The sequence below is a fragment of the Tympanuchus pallidicinctus genome, unplaced genomic scaffold (genome assembly GCF_026119805.1).
Source record: "Tympanuchus pallidicinctus isolate F22 unplaced genomic scaffold, pur_lepc_1.0 scaffold3, whole genome shotgun sequence".
Lineage (NCBI taxonomy): Eukaryota > Metazoa > Chordata > Aves > Galliformes > Phasianidae > Tympanuchus > Tympanuchus pallidicinctus.
Genome location: NW_026294747.1, coordinates 83,355,137 through 83,376,641, shown reverse-complemented (window position 1 = coordinate 83,376,641; position 21,505 = coordinate 83,355,137). Strand labels below are relative to the sequence as shown.

Here is a 21,505-nt window from a genome sequence, read left to right as displayed (position 1 = left end):
AGTAATGTGTTCACAGCCCTGTACAGCTCAATTATAACATGAAACCAACTAATTCGGAGTCAAGAACGCACATGTTAAAAAGATTTCCCTGTGACATCAAAAGAATTTAAAAGCTTCTGGCCTAATAAAGGTTTGCACAAGAGAAGAAGAAAGAAAACCCATGATAAATCATTTCTTTATCTGCCACTAACTCTAGTCACATTCCTTTAGTTTATGGATTTGATGAAGATAGGTGTCAAGAGAAACACAAATACAGAAATGGGACACACATTTGCTAACATGCTAAAAAAAGACATAAATATACATATATAAATATGTAAATATATATTGATACTGTTCTAACAGAGGACCTGAATTACTCAGTGCCAACGCAACCTCAGCTACCTTCATACAAAAATACACCAGGATGTGGAATCACAAACAACCACCACGATTAAGGTGACAAACAGAAAGCCAGGGGTGAACCAGGCATAGCCAAACTGCTGGCAACGCTCAAGAAAGCAGCAGATAAGACAGAAAGCCAGACTTTCACCAGATGCAATGCCTAACTGCCTGAAAGTTAACTTCTTTCCCTGCAAACTCTAACAGCAAACCTCCATTGGCAACTGAGGGCAACAGAGATGTAATGCTATTGACAATAGTGCACAGAATCATACTGGTGCTCCAACCAGACACGACAGCCCCAGGAGCAGCGCTGTTGCACCTTGCGCTACCTTCGTGAGACGTCTCCTTCACAGCTTTGAAGAGATGCTGACGTGACAAGGATCTCTGGCAAATTAACCGCCGCGAGGCGAGCAGCAGAGCGACCCTGAGGAAATGACAGCGCTGAGGACAGCGCTTTGGGAAAGGAAATTAGAAAGACGTTCTATACACTGGAGACATTCACAGAGCACAGCCCGACACGGCAGCGGGCACAGAGGGAGCCTGGCGCCAACTCTGCCTCGCGTCAGTCGTTCAGTCAGCCAGACGGTGCTGCGCAGCACGCAGAACCGCGGTTCCCCGGGGCAAGGAGAAGCGGTGTGATTGCGCAGCGCTCGGGCAGGCAGCGGGCACGCGGCGTGCGCGCTCCCTGCAAAGCGAGCGGAGGGCTGCCGGCAGGGGAGCGGGAAAGGGGTCAGGCTGCCATCGCCAAGAACTGCAAGGGCTCGGGCCGCGGCGAGCAGGCCAGCGGGAGGACGAACAGCCCCAGAGCTTCCCTACCGCCTTTCCCAGGGCTCAGCCCTCTTCCCGCCGGCCTCCCCGCCGCCTCCCCCGCCTCAGCCCTCAGTCACCCACCAGCCCGCCGCCGCTGCTCGTCGCTTCCGGCTCCGTGAGGCGACACCGCCTCCCTCCCCTCCGGCTTCAGGAGACGGCAGCGGCGCGCTCCCATGACGTCATAGCAAAACGCCAAGCCGATTGGCTGGCGGCGATAAAGCCCCGCCCCGCCGCCGTCCCGTTGCCAAGGATGACAGGGGACGACTCCGGCGCAGCGCGGGAAGGAGGCCGGCGCCATGGGGGACGTGCACGAGGCGCCGCGGCCGCGCATCGCCGCCGCGCAGCTGGCGCAGCACATCGGGCGGCCCGTCTGCTTCGTGGGGCGCGTCGAGAAGGTCCGTACGCAGCCCTTCCCCCGCTTCTCCCCGGGAGGCTCTCCGGAAGCGCCGCTGCCCCTCCGCCGCCGAGTGCGGCCTCGCCCGGGCCGGCTGCAGCCTCCATGCGGGCCGAGGGCCGTCTGTCCGCTCGCTCGTCTTTCTGCCGCCGCTGAGCGCACGGCGTCGTTTGTTTTGTAGATTCACCCGACGGGGAAACTTATAGTTCTGTCGGACGGAGAAGGCTGCAACGCGACGGTGGAGCTGAGCGAACCTGTAAGTAAGCGGCTGCGTTGTTGGGAATTTTTGGCTGCTGTTCCAGTGTGTCACCATGCTAACCATCCTACGCTTTGTGAGATTGATCGAAAACAAACCTCGAGAATATCTTGTTTTTAAGAGTCCCTTAAATGGATATTTCATGTGCAGCAATACTGTTTCCTTTGTGACCAAGTACCAGTAAAGGAGTAACTCCCAGGCATTTTCTCTATTTTTTTTTTTTAACCTCTGAGGTATGTTGTAATTAAAGGATTACTGTAGTTGTGACACCTCCTGATGACAAACACTATAGTTTAACTGAGGGTGGCAGCAGTGTTTCCATCTTTTCCTCTGAATGAGTTGTTAAATATACAGGCAAGTCTGACTCCATTGCTGTAAAATAATTGCACCGATACTCTGACTTACAAGAATTGAGTCTCATTCGTGTAAAATCCAATCTGGAGAAGAGTTTGGTCTTATAAATATGAAACTGTGTTCATCTCCAAACTGCAAGAAAATGTCTTTCCTGCAGGTACTGCCCTGTATCTTAACTCTCACTTGAGCTCCTGAAAAGGTTTCCTGTGTTGAGCTGTTGCAACTTAGGCTGTCAGCATCTCACCAATGATTCTCTGACTTTCCATGATAGAGTAAATGGGTGAATGTCATAAATGCACAGCTGGATGCTGGGCATTTCAGTCTGTGCTGCAGTGCTGTGTAAGGAAGAAACGGGTGTGTTTAGAAAGATCACACAAGACAAGATACTGGAAGGGTATTACTGAAATAGTACTGCAGTCCTCAAATGAATATACTAAAATCAAAGAGGAAAAGAAAACAAATGATTTTAGGGTGAGATTAAATTTTTAGCCTTACTGTTTTTTCTTCTCAACCAAAGGTTTATTACCTAAGAAATAATTTTGGATGATAATCTAAATCCTCCTTAATCTAGAATTACTGGCACTGCTTTCTAGCACAAATGATAATCCCTTAGCTTTCATAGTCTTACAATCCGCAAAGTTTTGAATGCAGCTCATTCAAATCTGGATTTTAATTGTCTCTGTTGCCCTAGACCAGTCTTCAGTGTTTAGACAGCATAGTTTCATACACCCTCAAAGTTCAGTCTTCCCTCTGCTGCTGCTTCATACCTTTTCTGTGTAGTACTGAAGTGCCTTTACAAAAACTGTAAATCTGTAAGAGGTGCAAAGCTTTTGGTTGTTTTTTTTTTTCCTGTTGTCTCTTAATCCTCCCCTCTCCCCACCAGTACTCATGTATGACTTGACACAGAACAGAATCTGTTGTAATGAACAAACCTTTAGAGAATTCCTGGTTTGAGTGCTGTGCAGTGGAAATATCAGCTAATTTGGTGATGCTAATTTCATTTCTGGTACATTCTGCAGCTAGATGAAGAGATCTCAGGAATTCTTGAAGTGGTGGGAAGAGTAACAAATCAGGCAACCATCATGTGCATGTCATACGTCCAGTTCAGGGAAGATAAAAGTCCATTTGGTAAGTAAGGATATGTTAGAGCAAATTAATTTTGTATTCTGAACATTTATTCAGTAAATAAGGAGAGCATAATTATCCCTTCCTGTGGAGAGGATCATTCTTCAAGCTGCCTAATATGGTGTGGAAAATATATAAACAGACAATGGCATTAGAAAATAGTACGTGCTGAATACATTATTTTACTGCCAGACTGTAGGGACTGATTCAAGGCCTGAGCTGACCTAGGCCATTGCCCCAGGCCTGATTGTTTCCCCAGTCCCAGCTAAACAGTTCTTTGTCTTCCCTCTCCTGTGTTGGACCTTGTGTGATGTCCAGTTGTTAGCAGGCCTAAAAATAATCCCTCAAAAAGAAAGCAATGAGACTATGGCAGGGTTGGAAAACTGGAGAGCATGTAGGGGAGGGAGAGCACTCAACTCTATTGCTTTAAAATTGGCAGTGCTTTAATGCTGCAATTTGCTAGTGGGGAATTTAAACTTTTTTCTTTTTTTGCCCTCTTTCAGATCTGGAACTCTACAATGAAGCACTGAAAATTATTCACGAATTCCCTGAATACTTCCCCTTTGGTACTGGGAGGAACAATTAATTCTTTTTAGAGCTTCAGGTGTGCAACATTACCTTGGCTGTCTTACCTGACAGCATGGTAAGACTTGCATTAGTTTCCAGCAAATATACTAAGAAGATGCTATTACACGTGCCATGTGTGGCCAATGAAATAAATTTTCTTAGAAACTTTTCTTTGCATGAGCTTAGTGAGAAGCAGAACATTTCTGTGGCTGTCTTACTGACTGTATATATTTAATCCTTCTGCATTCATGAGGAATGCTCTCTTGCAGGATTTGACTTGCTAGAAATGGACATTTTGTAGGTGTCTTTTCCATTGTCCACGGAGGTCCCAGGATACTTAACACAAAACTCATACTGAAGATGTTTGGTAGGGTATTAATGTAAAGATATCTCAAAATATCTTTTGCTTTGATATAAATTTGTTGAATGTGGGGGGGAAGATTTATTTTGCATCTTGATAATGGTCACTTCTCCAATAAACATATGACTACGTACAACTGCTTGTGGTAGTATTATATCTACCTAGTGCTATTTCCAATGATACATGGTGATTCCTATTCCATTTTACCTAACACAAGTAATTTAATTTTGACAATGTGGAGCACAAGGTACTTACCTTCTGCACTGCTGTTAAACATTAGAGACATTTAAGTGTCTGATTAGGCTTGTAACTCAATCACACTTGAAATCCCCATCACAAACATCATTCTTGGTGGATGTCAAGGCAGAAGTACCAGGACTCTGCTAAGATGTCTTGATGATTTTACTCAGACAAACTTCCCCACAGTCCAGGGGGAATTTTATTCTATTACAATCCAGGCTATTTAATATCACCTGGCAGAATTCTTACCTCTCCACGTAACACAGTTAAATCTAACTTCTTAAAAATTTTCTGTGATTTAATAAAATAGTTAGAAAGCATTTTAAGTAAACTTTTGTGTGGTTCCATATTCACTAGCCTTTTCTAGCTGCAGTTTTTATAGCTGGATTAAAACCTTATTAAGATCGCTAGCACTGTGCTTATTTATGAATGTCTCCATTTTTAGTCAAAGAATCCGTTTTTAAAGAGGCCTCATTTATCAAACTTACTACAAACTGCAGCACTACTCTGATTGTTACAAATCATAAGTGCATTAGTTCTTCCAGCTGAGTGGCTGATCAGGTTAATCAGGTGCTTTGTTTTCTTCCCTCTCTGCTTAGAAGTTGGACAGTGACAGGAGGTGAGGGAGAAGGACCTGAGAAGTATGAGTCAGTCTCGTACTGTAAACCTGAACAAGAAGGTCCCTCTGGCATGACACCATACTCTGCTTTATGGTACCATTACTACTGTATTTTAGCATTCAGCAAAATTAAATGTCATTGCTAACAACTACATGCTTGTTTTACTGGCATTTAACTCTCTAGGATTATTCTACCTTAGAAAAAAAATCTATTTTGTGCGTGTATATATATTGTAAAACATTACATGCAAATAGTTCTTTACAAGGTTATCTAAGCCCAATAAAACGGATTCCACCACTAGATGGCTATAGCACTTTACGCCGACAGACCATCCTTGGATATGGGAACCTGTGTGTAAATATTTGATCACATCTAAGTGGTAAATGCTAGTTTTCCCTTGTCTGTCAAGACCTCTATCCCAGAGCAATGATACACAGCAGAAGCAGTATCAAACTGACTGTGTGGCTTATACTAATAAGGAACTGTAACATATTCTTGCTATGAAAGGAAAAGTAATGCTCAGGCTCTGTATGTATTTAGGAGGGCAACAACTAAAGAAAGTGCAAGACATTTCACATATCAAAAAAATAACCATGGGGACTGCATTGCTTCCCCCCCCCTTCAGAATTTCACTAACTCAGTAAATGTACGAGAAACTGCCAGGGCTTAGAAACAATAAAGGGAAACGCTGGCTTAGTGGGTAACTCATGAAAGGGGAATCACAAGGGGAATCGCAAGAGCAACCACACCATAAACACCAAGGGAAAATATCAGGTCAGTGAAACTGGGGCATGTTTTTCCCTGCTGTGGCTAAGAAGTATTCTTCCTAACTTCAGCCCAGGGGTACTATACTATCCCACTGCCTTTTTCTCCTGGAACATCTCGTGTAGTTGGCAGGATCCTAGTCTGAGTAGGCATAATTGGAAAAAATGGATTTGAGTATAGAAGGGATGCCTGCTGAGTGCACTGGGAAGCACAAATTGGAGAAGAGAGCTGTTGGAAATGCAGAGTAGTGGGGTTGAGCAGCTCCCACCCTAGGCTCCCTTTGGGTACAGGGAAAAGTGAAGTGAACCATGGAATTGTTTGAGTTCAAAGGGGCCCTTAAAAGTCAGCGAGCCCAACTCCAGGAACATGGCACAGCTCAGTTAGATTGCTCAGGACCCCATCCAGCCTGACCCTGAATGACTCCAGGGATGGAGCATCCACCACCTCTCAACATCTGGGCAACATCTCCCGTACCTCACCACTCTAATCATTTCTTTTTCTTTATATCCAAGCCTTGTCAGAGGTGTCTCCCTCTTCGCCTCATGGTCCTTAGCCCACAGTCCTGGCCTGAGCTACACCACCTGGACTGCCTGTGCCTCTCAGTGACCCCAACCCGCTGATGTGAATGCCAGCCTGACCTCAGTCCTGCCTCATCACTGTGACTTGTCCGAGGAGTGCTGGACACTTGGATGATGTTAATCTCTGTCACCAGGCTTGCTCGGCTCTCCTTGCTCAAGCAGCACAGGACTGTGACCCTTGTAGTGACAGAGACCATAACAAACTCAAGTCAGTTTGTGCTCATTTGCAAGCCTCTAATGCATAAGATGAGAAAGCGCTTGCACTTAATCACATACTATGAAATGAAAATAATGTAGTCAGCATGAACCATAAGTTCAAAAAGGCGTTCTGGCATGCAAAGTCACCTTCAACTATTTAAATAACAGAGTCAAGAAGATAGCAAATAGTAAGTGTGAATGTTATCTGTAGATAATGAAATGTCTGCAGCCATACTTACAAATCAACTCGCCAAATCACAGCTTTACTAATTAAGAAACAAAACAAGCACAAAGATGATTAAGTACACCTCTTATAAGTTTTTAGGAATAGTGTAATTATTGGTCTGAAAGCTCAAACACCAATTACAACAGCAAAAGTTGGTACTTACACTGGACCAGAATATGTACATATTAATAACCTAAAACATTTCAAAGACATGCTGAACATCAAAGTAGGCAACTTATTTAATGAAATGATAGAAACTGAAACAAACAGGTATAGTCAAGTCAAAAAAAGTTGAGCCTTCTTTTTTACACTAAAAAAAGAGACATTTTTAAGCAGTTAGGTTCCTGGACATGGTATTTATCATGAAAATTTACTGATCAATGGTACTAGAGAGGAATAAAAATATATCCTTTGCACTTACAAATCCTCACTTCCGTAAAGCAAAAGTGTTATTGCCCGTGTTCATATAAATAGGGTATCATACATCAAACCCCAGCTTTCATTTATTAATGGAGAACATTTTAAAGACCACTTCAACAGAAACAAAGTGTGCAAAAATACTAGAAATAAATATTCCAACAAGAAAAAAAAAAACATTAACCACTCCTCCATGATAGTCTGACTACAGGTATTAAGTACCTCTTAGATTTTAACTGTATATCTTTGTCAATTAGGCAAGAATTTTAGATCAGAGTAGGTATAGCAGACCTAGTACAGCATTAATCAGAAAATATGACTGGAAGTTCCAAATGCAGTCATGTACACCCACAGACACCATTTCTACTTTCTATCTTGTTGCAACTACATTAGAGCACTTAGAACCCGTGGTATGTTACAATATATTCTTTCTTAAAACAACAAATGTCACAGTCCTGGCAATATGGTGCCAGTTTATTGCTAGCATTCCATTTAGTATTTCAAAGCACGCAAGTAATAAGTAACTCATACACTGTTTCTAATAGTAAATAGTAAATAAACACACACCAAGTAAACTGATGTTATTTTCACATACCTTAAAACAGGTGTTTTTTCCCCCCTAATATGAATTTTGTTGCCTACAAAATCAAGGACAACAATACTGATTAGCTCCTAGCACAGTTTTAGCAAAATATCATTGACTCTCAAGTTAATAAATATACTTAATTCCAGCTGGTAACATACATATATGTTTTTTTTTTTTACCACTTGCAGTCAATGACATAAAATCGTGCAGTCTTTAGGGGCACACTGGTGTCCAGCAGTGACCTGAAGCAGGATTTAAATAGGTTCACTTCACGCTTCCCAGTCTATTTCAGAAGTGCCAAAAAATCCTGATTATCCGAAAGTCCCAAAAATTCAAAATGCTTGTAGACAAAACTCAGTATGTAGTTTAAACCTGAAATGTTTACAAGTCTCCAGTCTTGAGATTTCAGATCTTCACAGTATTATGTTAAAAATAAAACAGTCGTATCAAACTTCTAATAATTTGTCTGCACTCTGCAGTGAAACTGACACGTGAGTTTTCAGGGAACTCTTGTCTAGGATAATCTCCCCAGACTCTTTAGCATTATAATTCACATCAGCACGTGAAATAAGCTCTCAAATTGCAAAGGTATTGCTTTACTGTTAACAAAAGTTGAGAAAAGAAAGAAATAGGTTTTCCTGTAAAATAAAATTATTTAGAATATAATTAGCAGTGACATTCTTAATTGACTTACAAGGAAGCGATTGCATTCAATGAAGTGTGATCAATCAGTGAAAGGGCACCACAGCATCGTTCTGCCATCCTCTGAAGAACGCTTTTTCGCCATTTGCTTTGAAGGTTTACTTTCACTGAGCACAACAGATAAACACTGCTTTATTTGGAAAAACTGATAAACTGATAAAAGGGCCCAAAAACATTACCCTGAACAAGTTGTTAAAATTCTTTGAATTTCAACAAAGCCTCCCGGCCCCTTAACTGCTTAAATCTACTGGCTGAGGCCCATGTGATAAATCCAGAGGCTTATTTCCATTATCAGTTTCTACCATGCACAGTCATACACACATCATTTTACTCATCTGATAGCAATTTATTTTTTCACAGTCATTAAGTAACAAACGACCTCTGTCTAAAATGTATGCTTGGACTAGAATGGACATCCATTAGAGATCCTCACATTTTCAAGGAATATTTACACCTGAACAGTCTCTGCTGGGATAAGATTCCCTGTTGTATCCAGCTGCATACACTTACACGAACAGGCAGACACAGGACACTCAGTATGGTCCCTAGATAGCAATAGCAAAGAAAAGGAAAAAGCAGGTAAGATAAAGCTAACAAACGTTTTGCAATCTGTAAATTTAAGTATGTGCAGGAACGCAGCATCACACAGAAAACTGCAGCGTAGTAAGCTTAGCCTATGTTGTTGTTCTTTGGTTTTGTTTTTTTTTTGTTGTTTTTTTAGATACAGACACTTTAATTGCAGATACAACAAAGGAGACACATCGTACTTCATGCAGCATACAGAAGGGAAATGCAAAAGATCTTAACATCAACTTACCTGAACCAACTGAGCATATGCCCAGCATGTCCACCATGCCTACAGTTGTGACACCAAGTAAACCAGTTGTTGAACTGGGCTAACTTCTTGTCTTTGCTAAGATCCACTTTTTCATCTGACTTGGATCCTCCTGCACAGAAGCAAACCCATCACAACAGATAAATGAAACACAATGGCTTAAATTTCAGTCTCACTAACACTGTTAAAATGAATTTGGAAATAGGAACTTCAGGTGAAGTAGCAACCTGATTCTAAAAGGGATGTCAATGCAATTATTGAAGATATATGAACTGGTGGAGAATCAAGAATTATATTGCTTGGCTAATGTCTCACACCTTACAGACAGGCTGGTCTTGCCTATTAAATTTTGCAGACAATCTCTTTCAGTGATGATTTATGTTTCAGTGATTAATTTATGTTCCAGTGAATTATGCACCTGTTCTACTGTACATAGAATGTTCTGCTTTAAAATATGTAAGATTAGCAAAATCTCAGTTATGAGTTGGAATAATTCAGTAACAAGTCATGTCACTGAGCAGTGAAAGAATGAGAGAGATATAGATGACAACTGCACAGCTGCTCATAGCTCTTTAACAAGACTGACCTAAAAATATGGAAAAAAATAATTTTACTTAGACCTTGTATACTGCTGTGTTCAAGAATTCAGAACCAAGAGATTCTAGCAATAGCATCTCTTAGCTGTTCCAGCAGGACCCATACATTCTTTCACATTTAGTCACAGAGAGTATACATATACACATTACATTTATTTCCTCTTCCAATTAAGGAGCAGTTGATTCACATTACAAGATTCGTGCAGGCTCCCAACAGTTCATCCCAAGAAAACACATCTCCCAGTTCAATGTCAAAGCTCATAACACCAAGCACCCAATATCCAAATCTTTTTCTCCTGTTTAAGCTGTGGAAATCTACTACCAATATCACTGGAAAAAATGGCCAGAACGAGGTAACCATGCATACAGTCTGACACACACACACAAAAAAAAGATATGGGTTTAATCAAAATATTGGATGGGATGTAAATGTGTTCTCTACTACAGTCTCTCTTTAATTAAAGTATTTACAGTATGAGTACAAATAGGAGGAAAAAGTGCAACAGAAGATCTTCTTTCAGGAACTGCTAATTAGGCCTCTAATGAGGATCCCAGCTGAATAACTTACAATGAGTACATTATACCTGGACAACTGGAAACTGGAGTTCCCATATTTATCAAGCAAAGTGCACAGCGAGGAAGTGGCTTACGACAACCAGGGCAGCTGGTAACTTTTGACTTCGTTGGTGAACCACTAACCCCATACTGGCTGAAACCTCGCCCCTGATGAGGAATGGCTGAACAGCTGTAGGAGATTGATTTTCCACAGAAATTGCAACTCACAAACACCTAAAGAGAATAAAAGCCCATTAGTTTTTCAGTTTGTTTCAATTTCTACTATAATTATAAGTGAATTTGCTCAAGCTAGTGAAGACTTGATTTACTAGATGTTCTAAAGACTGCGCTGGAAAGTCTTGCGAAGGTGTTGCTAACATCTTGGCTTATAGACTTGACATGCAGTTCTGAGGAGTAGGCCTCAATGCTGCCCATGTACTTAAACAGCACATAAAAACCTGTAAAACTGTTACTGCTTGGAGGGATATCATTTTAGAATATAAGAAGTTACATGTCAGGTAACTAAAGAAACTAAGCTTACTCAGTCTACAGGCCTCTCTATCTCTCTACTCAAGTGACTCAGTTTAGAGTCCACAACATGAGGATTTGCCTAATAATCTTTACCTGCATACCTTATGTCACAAGTTGAGTACAATACAGAGAAAAGCATTACTTTCAGCTCTGTAGGAATTACTGATGTTCATGTAAGGCAGGAGCAGTAAATTCAACTCCTTCTCGCTTGGAGCAGTATAGATGGAGTTCTCTTTAAAAAGTTGTGAAGAATGTGACTCAAAACAGCCTTCCTTAGAAATCCTTGAGTCCCCAAGGCTTGTAATGCACATATTAGCAGGCATGAGCAAATAGGAGTTGCTGTAGGCTGAACATTTTGAGTAAAAACAGTACCAGATAATATTTGAACAGGGTGTCATTTTTCAGTTTAGCTTATGCTCTGAGCTGATAAGGAAAGCTGCAATTCACTTCAGACTCAAAGGCTTCAAAGGTTGAGTTAAACGAGAACCAATTTGAACTGGTCCTGGTTTCTTTCCCTAGTTTCAGCACCATCCTCATCATGATGAAGAACTCACTAGGAAAAGTTTCCCATTTTGTTTTTCAATGCTGGAAGAAAAAAACCCACAGTTTCACACGAAAAAAAGTGTGGAAACATTACAGATTCTGAGAGATGAGTTTCTGTTACAGGAAAAGACTTAGGAAAAAACACACCAAATAATGATTGAATAAAATGGCACTTCCTAGATTAGAATGCATGTAAATTTGTTTATTTCCTTACTTCCTACTAAAACAGTTAAGTCCTTCCTCTGAACAACATTTTTAAAAATATTAACAAAATGAATAAATAAAAACAACAAATAGAACACAAAACATTGATTTAGAGTATCCTTAATTGAAATCTTTCCTTTCCTTTCTTTTCCTCACGAAAGCCAAGATGCAGCCAGGAATTTATTTTTTTCTTTTTAAGTACCACATTGCCTTCCTGAATTGGTCATTCTTCATGCAAGAATCACATTTACCTGAGCTAAAGGTTTTGAACTGGGATCCAGCTTACTTCTGTGGATATCAAATTCTGCACGTTTGTGCCAAAACCTCCAAGCATCTAAAAGATTCCTATAGTTCTCAATCCAGTACTGAACCCTTTCATCCTTAAGTACTTCTGATGGAGAACCCTAAAGAGAAAGGAAAAATGGTCAGACATATACTGAATATGCACAACACAAGGTATTCACTTTTTGAAAAGGCTTTACCAGTACATAATACAAAATACAAGAAATAATAGCATAATTTGCATTGACAGAGATGATATTTGGAAATATTTAACACGAATTTGATAAAAGTTTTCTTCAGTCTGCCTTTCAGGTTGAAAATACTCGTGCTGCTGTTCTCCTAAAAACTCAGATTATACATTTCTGTAGTACATCTGAGTTCATACCATTACTAAGGTTACATACGTAGTCAAACACAGTGCTGGTAGTAACTCCAACTGTGCCAGTAAGGACCAAGATAAGCTCAAAACAAAAACCAAAACCAACATCCACCCAAAGACAAAAAAACCCTCTACCTTACAGCAGTTCTCTAACAATACCCTGGAAGCAAAAAAGCCTATTTTGAACCTATCAGAAAACACAGCAGTAGTTCAACTATTCAACTGCTCAACTATTTTTCTTTTCCTGTCTTCCCCTTGTCTTCACTTTCTCTGACTGAGACAGCTTGAATATATAAGTTTGTAGTTATCATCAAGTGTTTCATATGACTGCACAAAATCATCTGGCTATCTATTGTCAAAACTTACTACAGAATATACTTTTTAGTTCATAAGAATCATGGTAAATAAACAATGTTTAGTTCTCTAATGTAAAGATTCATTTTTGAGAGAGACACTAACCTGTAACATGCAATAGCTTGCTGTCTGGACATCACCTGTTCTGTCAACGTAACTTTCCATCAAGTCCACACCATCTTTTGTCAGCCCTGTCAACAGTATTCCTTCTAAATTCCCAGCATCTTTCATTTCATTCGTCAGCTTCTCAATAAATCTGTTCAGCTATAAAAAGAAATTACTTAATTTTTGCTGTTCGCACATCCCCTGTAATTAATTTAATGCACACAGCAAAACTTTTTTAAAGTTTAAGAGTATTAACAGTACACACTGCTTGCTGCATGTTGTACAGGAAAATGTATATGGCTGTATCCACTATATACCGAGAATTTAAATGTCAGTGTACTTTAAACCTCCTGATGCAAAGAGCAAAAAGGAGGAGATCACCAGTTTTTCCATACACTCCTATATATTCAAAGGAAAACATTCCTACTGCAAAATAAAGGCTTTTTTCAAGAGAAGGTAAATGTCTGGAAATAAACACCAAATACAAATACTGTCCAGTAAAGCATTTAGCTAATGTGATATGATTTTTAAAATGAGTAAGTCTAGAACATTATTTACTTTAAAAAAAAAAAAAAAAATTAAGAGAGAGAGGGAGAAAAAATATACCACAGCTTATATCCTACTGTGAGGAAAAACCAAATCCCTTATGATACCCTGCTTCACCTTCCCACCTCAAATTTTCATCTCACTAAATAAACCCCAGCTTAACAGTTTGCTTGAATGTGTAACCATAGACTTACCTGAGCATCATTGAGGAACTTGCAAGCAAATGCCACTCTGTCTCGTACTGCCACATTATTTTCATACTTAAGAGAGAAAAATGGGAACATCACCGTCACATGCCAACTTACAAGATTTCAATACACTGCTTCTAAAAGTCAGATCATTTATCTTACTGTACAGCTAATATTATGAATTTGATTACGTACAAAGAATGCACCAGAAGAAAGCTAACACCAAATATCAACTGATCTGTTAATGCTCAGATATAGGCATCAGACTGAGACTGTGGCTACCTGGAACAATCTGCTCCTGTGGCAGAAAAGCCTGGTACAATACACTGTACGTGCTTTTTGAAACTATACAGTAAACAGAAGTTTTACAAATCACATAATTACAATCAGGGCTAGGCTATAGTGTTTCTAGCACATATAGCCAAAAGTCTCAATAAGTCACAAAAAGTAGAACAAACAACCCTTCTTCTTCCATATTTATAAAAAGCCTAGCCCCACTACTTCAGTTTTCCTAAAACCACAACTGAAGAAAATAGTAATAATAAAACGACAATACCCAAAACATCAATTTCTCAAAAGTATATTGGCACCCAACATGCAGCATGCAACATTTACTTGCTGCTTTTTAATCCTTTTGCTATATCAGGCACTCAAGAAAAAAAACACCTTGATTACATTCACCATAGTACTTAGCTGTGCCTACATAAAATCATTACCGAACACCCAGAGAACAAGAGCATTCTCTCTTCCTCACAGAAAATGTTTTCTACTCTGGGATTCTTACCTTATTCTTATTTAATAGCCTAAATATATCGTATTTTGTTATCCTTCTCTTTAACATTTGTGGGCCAATTACTCTTCTACATGTGGGTTAAATCAAGCATATCCATTATTCCCTAACTAAGGATCAAGTATGTTACTTCTCCAAAACGTGAAATATCTCATGATTAAAGATTTAGCATCCTCTTTATATCAATTCTAGAAGATATAAAGTTGTTTACTATTTCATCACTCCAAAAATATTTTAACAATTAAACAAGAAAAAATGAAATACAATTCAGCGCAAAGACAGCATCACAAAAACTTCTCTGCACCTACTGTTTCCTGCATTTCTCTTATTAGAATAGAACAGTTCATAGAATCATAGAATGGCCTGGGATGAAAAGGACCTCACAGATCATCCATTTTCAATCCCCCTGCTACGTGCACGGTCACCAACCAGCAGACCAGGCTGCCCAGAGCCACATCCAGCCTGGCCTTGAATGCCTGCAGGGATGGGGCATCCACAGCCTCCTTGGGCAACCTGTTCCAGTGCATCATTATACTGTGTGAAAAACTCCTAATATCTGACCCAAGCCTCCCCTGTCTCAGTTTGAAACCATTCCCCCTTGTCCTATCACTACCCACACTTGTAAACAGTCATAAACCCCTCCCATTTATATGCTCCCTTCAAGTACTAGAAGGTCACAATGAGGTCTCCCTGGACCCTTCCCTTCTCCAAGCTAAATAAGCCCAATTCTCTCATCTTTCGTCATTTGGAAGGGACCTACAAAGATCACTGAGTCCAACTATGTTGGGCTAACCAGTAGTTAAAGCACATTATTGAAGGCACTGCCCAAATGCCTCATGATCATCAACAGGTGTGTGGCACCAACCATCTCACTAGGAAGACTGCTCCAGTGTTTGACCATCCTCACAGGGATGAAGTTTCTCCTTATATCCAGCCTGAGCCTCCCCTGGCACAGCTCTGTACCATTCCTGAACATTCTGTCATCAGTTCCCAGGAGCACAGTCCAGACCTTCTGCTCCTCAGGGAGCTGCAGAGAGCTTTTGGCCACCTCTTGGATTCCTCTTCTCCAGCCTTCTTCAGCCTCCAGCTCCCTGTCCACCTGGGACAACCCAGGTGCCTTCAGCTTCCCCTCACAGAATAGACCTTACAGCTCTGTTCCCAGAATTGATGCCTTCTCTGGATACTTTAAGGGACCTTAACATAATTGTCATATTGTGGAGCCCAGAAATGCACACAGCATTCAAGGTGAAGCTGTACTAATGCTATATGCAGAGGGATAACCACCTCTTTTGACCAGTTGGCTGTGCTGTGCTTAATGCCACTCAAAATAGTTTTCTCCTTGGCTGCCAGGGCACACTACTGGCTTGTACTGAATTGCTGTCACCAGTACCCCCAAGTCCTTTCCTGCAGAACTCCTCTCCAGCCACTCATCCCCCAGTTTCTGTTTTTATCCAGCACTGTTCCATCCCAGGTGCAAACCTGGCATTTTCCTTTGTTAAGCTCCTTGCCATTGCTGATGGCCCAGTGCTCCCATCCATCTGGATCCCTTTGTAAGATCTGTCATCCCTCCAACTAGTCAGCAACACCTCCCACATTAGAATTATCAGCAAACTTGCTGAGGATGTACCTCACTCCCACATCCAGATCATTAACCTCTCTCCTGCTTTTTTCCTATCAGCTTATGTTATTTTGAGAACACATTTCTAATGGCTTAAGAATTGCATGCTAAAAAAGATAAACAAAATCTCCTAACAACTGTGTCAATTATGTTGGATGTTTTGACTGCCTCTGCATATTTCATATAGTTTTCACACAGACACGATGCTCACTTTACTGACATCCACGTATTTATATGCATAACTATTATTTAAAGAAATTTAACAAATTTACTCACCAGAACACCATCATATGAACCAGACTCACTTGTCAGAAAAGCAAACATAGCACACAGGTAGGGATTGTTCAACTGCAGTCTTAGAGTACTGCACATTTCTCTCCAAAGTGAGTTCTTCTCATCTGTATAGCCTGACAGAGCCATTGCTACTACATTAAGGTTCAGATCACCTGGTTTAATGAAAAAAATGAAAGAATATTTAAGTTCAGGACTTCTTTTTTAAAAAAAGGACATACAAGAGTTTGAAGTTAATACGTTTCCTAAAATCATTATATTAATTTCATCTAAATACTCTGTCAGAAAATGTTTCCTGTTTTCTAATTCAAACAAAGCCAGACCCTGTTCTGAACCTTCTCCCGACCCAAAAAATGCACACACCTCCCCCAACCTCCAAAAATATTAAAAACAGAAGAACCTTAACAGTTTTCTTCATCTCATACCAATATACTTTGGTGCTAAGTCACTATTTTAAATTTAATAAGAGAACAGATGCAAATCAAAGTCCCAGGAGGAACTAAAACTAGCTCTAAAATCATTAAATCCACCTTCATACATTGTGACTTTCCCAAACAATATTTCAGAACTAATGCCTTCTGTAAACTTTGAATATTTTATTTCAGTTATTCCAGCCACTGCACTGGCAGAAAGCTGCATATAGCCCAACTGAAGCAGACCTGACATCCGACCCACCTGCAATTACATTAAAAGAAAAAAAATCCCACCACTTTTGAGTGGGTTACTTTTGGGTGTAAAGCTTTCTGTGATACGTATCAATATTTACAACGGTTTAATTACATAGCAAAGCATACTACAGTGTGAGGAGTGAAGAGATAATAGGATTTGTCAGATTCTGAGGCTCCAATACAGCCAATTCAAATAAGTACTGTAAAAGACAGCTGGCATATTTTCCACACCACCTTCTAAAATCCTGTTTCCGTAAGCATCTACTCAGGTGATGTACCTCCAAAAGAAAGGACACAAAACACAATACAAACCTTTTCCTGAGGAAGCACCTTTATTTAGAATTTGTATTGCCCGCCGTATGTCCAAATTGAACAGTGCTACAGCAGCAGCTCGCTCCCAGTCTCCTTCCTGTTCCAATGAATTTAAGAAAGGTTCCACATCTAAGTCTGTTCCCTTCTTTATCCACCCACAGAGCTGCAAAGCCAAGGATCTCTCCTCACTCAGATACTGAATAATATCTGCCTGTCTATCAGATCCACTCCTGCTGTGCCTGAGGTTCTCAGTTGTTCCTAAAATGGGAACAGTATGTTAAATTATGCTTAAACCATAACCTAAATTGCAACTGCAACGCTTTGATTTCAATCATAAAACAGAACATAAAAGCCAAGTATCCCACTTTACTACTCAATTAACATCAATAATAACTACATGGTAAGGAGCAGCAGATAGCAAATCATTTTATTCTGATCTCCTAAAAGTCACACATCTAAACTTGACACTTACTCCCTAAGTCTGTCTTTCTTTCCTCTTCACCCTAAGATTGTGGAGGTTCCTGTTACCAAGACAGGACTGATCAGTGCATTCAATTTGAAAATACAGTCAAGCACCTGCTCTACCAGTTCTCCTCAGCAAGCATCAATGTGCTAGAAACATTCCCAACACTCAAGAGTTGCTTTTGTTATTTCCCCCGCCCCTGCCCCCTGCCCCCCCCCCCCCCCGCAATGAAGCAGATCAAATATTAATAAGACACCTGATGAATAGAGAGGAAAAGATTCAAGTAAGAATCCCCTAAAAAATAACTCAGCTTAAGAGACGTAATGTGATACACAACGAATGACTGCCACTTCAAAATAATGTAGCCTCTCTAAACATACAAATGTACTTTGGCTACAGTAAAGTTAGCTTTCTAGAACTATACTCCCATGTAAAACTTTGAAAAATACAACAAATAGTTATGCAGGGAGCAAGACCTTTTGGTGCCATAGTCAACAGCTAAATGTTTGAAACAGCTCAGATGAAGTTCTACCTCTGAGGTTATTTTGTTCTACTGATGATCTTCAAAGAAAACAAACAATTCAGGAAATCACTGTAATATAAACTGTTCACTTACGATATTTACAATATATATTAAAATACAGACTGATACACTTTATTTCTGCAGCCTCCTTCAACAATTTTTAAAGACAAAGTCGTGAGTGCTTCATTTTATAAATATACTGTAATATAACTTATCAAAGTTAGAACATTCTTACCCAAAGATGACTTCACAATTGACTTAATGCCAGCATAAACTAGGGGGCCTTTGTTTCCTGTAAGTTTTTGATCCATATCTTCAGTATACTGCTTCATAAGTATTTATATGTATAGGAAGCTTATTTTTTTCCCAAGAATTTGAAAAAACACTTCTTCAAAGTTAAAACTCATATTCTCTTAACACAGGCCTTTCACAGGACACTGCATTGTATTTAGACTTTTACACATTTCACACAACCCGTTCATGCTTAAAGGGGTGCATTACTTCTTTAAAATATAAACCACAGTAAAATAAAGGATATAGTGCAGAGTGTACCAAAGTGATTTCAGCTGAGGATCTTCATTTCCAGCTAGAAGGTGATTTCTCCAAACTTGTTCAGTATCAAGGCCATACCTTGATAAAGCTCGGAGCCGCATTTTGGTCGCTATATCCTTTTCCAAGGAGCTGGCCTTTCCTTCTTCTGTACACTCATATAAGTGTCGCCCACAAGCCCACATTAAGGATGTCACTGGACTCCATGCAAGAGAAATTCTTTCAAAAACTGTAAAGTCAGACATAGTTCTATTGGGAGTCACTACCACCATTCGATTTTGACTTGTGGGATGCCAGGCAAATGAGGCAATGTAGTTTTCACACGGTTGGACACTTCTTTCAATTATTGTAGGCTCAGTTTCATCTCCAATAGGCGTGGGAGTATGCTGCATGTCATACAGCCTAATGATATTACTATCCCTTGTTAAAGTAGCTAACAGTCCTGTCCTTGTTGGACACCATGCGACTTTTGTTAAAGGTTTTGGTTGCTCTGTCAATGTCAGAACTGGCTTTTCAAACTTTCTTAAATCCCATATGGCAACTTGGCCTTCATAGAAGGAAGCTACACGATCATGGAAATACGGATCAACAGTCACTCCTTGGACAGCCTTGGTATTTACAAATATTTTTTGGCTTGTATTCCTCAGATCAAAGATAGCCAGATTGCGATGCATTCCAGCTAAAAGAAGCTTCTGATCCCGTGGAAGCCAACAAAGGGAGAGACAAGCATCGTTCTGCCCTAACTCATAAAGTGGCTTTGTTACCACTAGTCCTGCTTCTGGATCTCCTGTTGAAAGTCTCACTTTCTCTGTAGCAACTGCAGTCTCTGGAGCATATTTGCTACTGATATCCCAGATCAATACTGAAAAGTCAGCCCGGTGTTTATCTAATCCAGCAGCAAGCCAATTACTATCTAGCGGGTTCCATGCTAGAGTGTTGCACTGTCGCGCGTGCTTGGGAACAAACTCTTTCCCTATCAAATCTTTAGATTTTGAGTTGTGATCTTGACCAAGGCTCGTAAGCACCACTCGACCATTGGCCTGTCCAACAGCAAGAAGACATTCAGGATCATACTTGGGATACCAAGCCACACATTTCATATACGGTGTATCCGAATTTATTGACAACAGCGTGGCAGTAGTTTCTTCTGATAAACGCAAGGACCCTGCCTTGAGTTCTGAACTTACAGCAGATTCAATGTGATAAAGGCTCAATTCTGAATCACACACAACAAAACGGTCGACGTGATGTGGGGCCCAAAGAATATCAGGTTTGGAGCCACTCATGTTTAAGGTGAGTTCACAAACAACTTAAACTGCTGTAGGAAGATTCTGGTGACATCCATTCATACGAAAACTGTTAAGAAAATCATTTGCAGGAATGTTATCAAATCCAAATTCTTTTTTCATCTCAGATCAGCATTTTAAAAAAAAAAAAAAGAATATTTTTCTCCATTGCTTTTAGCCCAAGTTTATTGTGTGCACACATTTAAAGCCAAAACTAAGTATTTCTCACATTAAGCCACTTTTCCCATGACATGCCCTGTTTTTGCTAAGATACACTGACTGGTGCAGAAACCACACAGCCACCTACAAACCAACAGCAGTGTGTTCACAACCTCCAGCAATACCAGTATTGCTTATTATGGAAGACAGCATCAACCAAAACACGATACAGAGTGATGTGTGGATGTGCTGCCAGGAAAGGGCCAATCCCTAAAACACGTAGTAGTAAATGTCTCTGCCTAATTGAAATGCACTAATTCACAGATATTAGAGTCTGTCTGCCTTGTTTAAAGTTCCATCTATAACCTACAAAGGCTTACCCTACTTGAAGATTTCTGTAACTATAAAGCTTTACATACATCACCTCCTTCTGCTGCTCCCAGTTCCACCTTCTGCCCTGCTGTCACCAGGTCTTTGCACGTGGCCTAGCAGCACACATAAACCCACGTTGTTGTCAGTTCCACTGATTCCTGCAGGAGCCCCACGTCCAGAATCCTTACACGCTCCTACAGGAAACGACCTTGTGATTCCTACAAATTTTTCTTACCGCTGGGAAAAACAAAAGATTTACCGTATTGGGAAAAGGCAGAAAGAAGCATCACTTGCTGCCACCGGGCCTCCTCTCCACACCCGCTGTCGGCTCCCAGCGCTCCCCTCCTCCCGCCTCAGCCCAGCCCCTACTCGGTCCGGAGTCCGGCCCGCCTCACCGCCGCCCCGCTCTGCGGGAACGAGGAAGCCGCCGAGGCCCGCAGAGACGTCGCGGCAGCAGGGCCAGCCCGTAGCAAGAGCAGCAGCCAACCCCCACCCGTCCCCGGGCGCGGCGGCCGCTCACCCACCCTCGAACGCTGCGACACCGCCGTGGCGCGACCCGCGGCCAGCCGGAGCCTCCGGCGGCGGGGACAAACGACAGCAGGGCTCCGCTCCCGGCTGCGGGGCGGCGGGGAAAGGACAACAACTGCACTTCCGGCGCGCGATGAACGCCCTTCCGCACAGCTCCTTCCGGTAGTCGAGAGCGCGCTCTCACTTCCGTGTTGGGAGTGTTCTGGTGATTGGCGTGGTGACGTCACGCAGCGGCACCACAGCGC

At 41.0% G+C, this 21,505-nt stretch overlaps 3 protein-coding genes across 5 annotated transcripts in view; 1 reads left to right on the top strand and 2 right to left on the bottom strand.

Moving 5' to 3' along the window:
• The window catches only part of UMAD1 (UBAP1-MVB12-associated (UMA) domain containing 1), an 86,830-nt gene extending 85,458 nt beyond the window's left edge, over positions 1-1,372 (bottom strand). For both annotated transcript variants that reach the window (XR_008209683.1, XM_052696444.1), the window contains exon 1: positions 1,276-1,372. The gene's annotated coding sequence lies outside the window, so the exon portion shown is untranslated. The remainder of the gene's footprint in view (positions 1-1,275) is intronic.
• A 65-nt stretch (positions 1,373-1,437) lies between these two features.
• RPA3 (replication protein A3) lies at positions 1,438-4,387 on the top strand. Its single transcript, XM_052693204.1, has 4 exons — positions 1,438-1,589; positions 1,770-1,844; positions 3,218-3,326; positions 3,827-4,387. The coding sequence occupies exons 1-4, from the start codon at positions 1,491-1,493 to the stop codon at positions 3,907-3,909; spliced, it is 366 nt and encodes a 121-aa protein (XP_052549164.1). The 5' UTR covers positions 1,438-1,490; the 3' UTR covers positions 3,910-4,387.
• Positions 4,388-6,963: 2,576 nt separating this feature from the next.
• MIOS (meiosis regulator for oocyte development) lies at positions 6,964-21,403 on the bottom strand. 2 transcript variants are annotated; one of them, XM_052693198.1, is made up of 12 exons: positions 21,257-21,403; positions 20,741-20,926; positions 18,905-20,271; positions 18,602-18,700; positions 17,381-17,638; positions 16,386-16,555; positions 13,708-13,773; positions 12,968-13,126; positions 12,099-12,251; positions 10,599-10,803; positions 9,401-9,530; positions 6,964-9,128 (listed from the first exon to the last, which is right to left on the bottom strand). In XM_052693198.1, exons 3-12 carry the CDS (start codon positions 20,199-20,201, stop codon positions 9,032-9,034), a joined length of 2,634 nt encoding a protein of 877 aa, XP_052549158.1. In that variant the 5' UTR covers positions 20,202-20,271; positions 20,741-20,926; positions 21,257-21,403; the 3' UTR covers positions 6,964-9,031. The 2 variants fall into 2 exon arrangements, with proteins under 2 accessions (XP_052549158.1, XP_052549157.1); XM_052693197.1 differs by having other exon boundaries at positions 20,785-20,926.
• Positions 21,404-21,505: the final 102 nt, after the last annotated feature.

What these genes read in the sequence shown, in the direction of transcription:
- RPA3 (XM_052693204.1), top strand. Translation starts at nt 1,491, where the DNA reads ATGGGGGACGTGCACGAGGCGCCGCGGCCGCGCATCGCCGCCGCGCAG. An exon ending in CGGTGGAGCTGAGCGAACCT is followed by an intron (nt 1,845 to 3,217) that starts GTAAGTAAGCGG and finishes TACATTCTGCAG; the next exon opens with CTAGATGAAGAGATCTCAGG. An exon ending in GGAAGATAAAAGTCCATTTG is followed by an intron (nt 3,327 to 3,826) that starts GTAAGTAAGGAT and finishes GCCCTCTTTCAG; the next exon opens with ATCTGGAACTCTACAATGAA.
- MIOS (XM_052693198.1), bottom strand. Translation starts at nt 20,201, where the DNA reads ATGAGTGGCTCCAAACCTGATATTCTTTGGGCCCCACATCACGTCGAC. An exon ending in AATTGTGAAGTCATCTTTGG is followed by an intron (nt 17,639 to 18,601) that starts GTAAGAATGTTC and finishes TTCCCATTTTAG; the next exon opens with GAACAACTGAGAACCTCAGG. An exon ending in AGGTGCTTCCTCAGGAAAAG is followed by an intron (nt 16,556 to 17,380) that starts GTTTGTATTGTG and finishes TCATTAAACCAG; the next exon opens with GTGATCTGAACCTTAATGTA.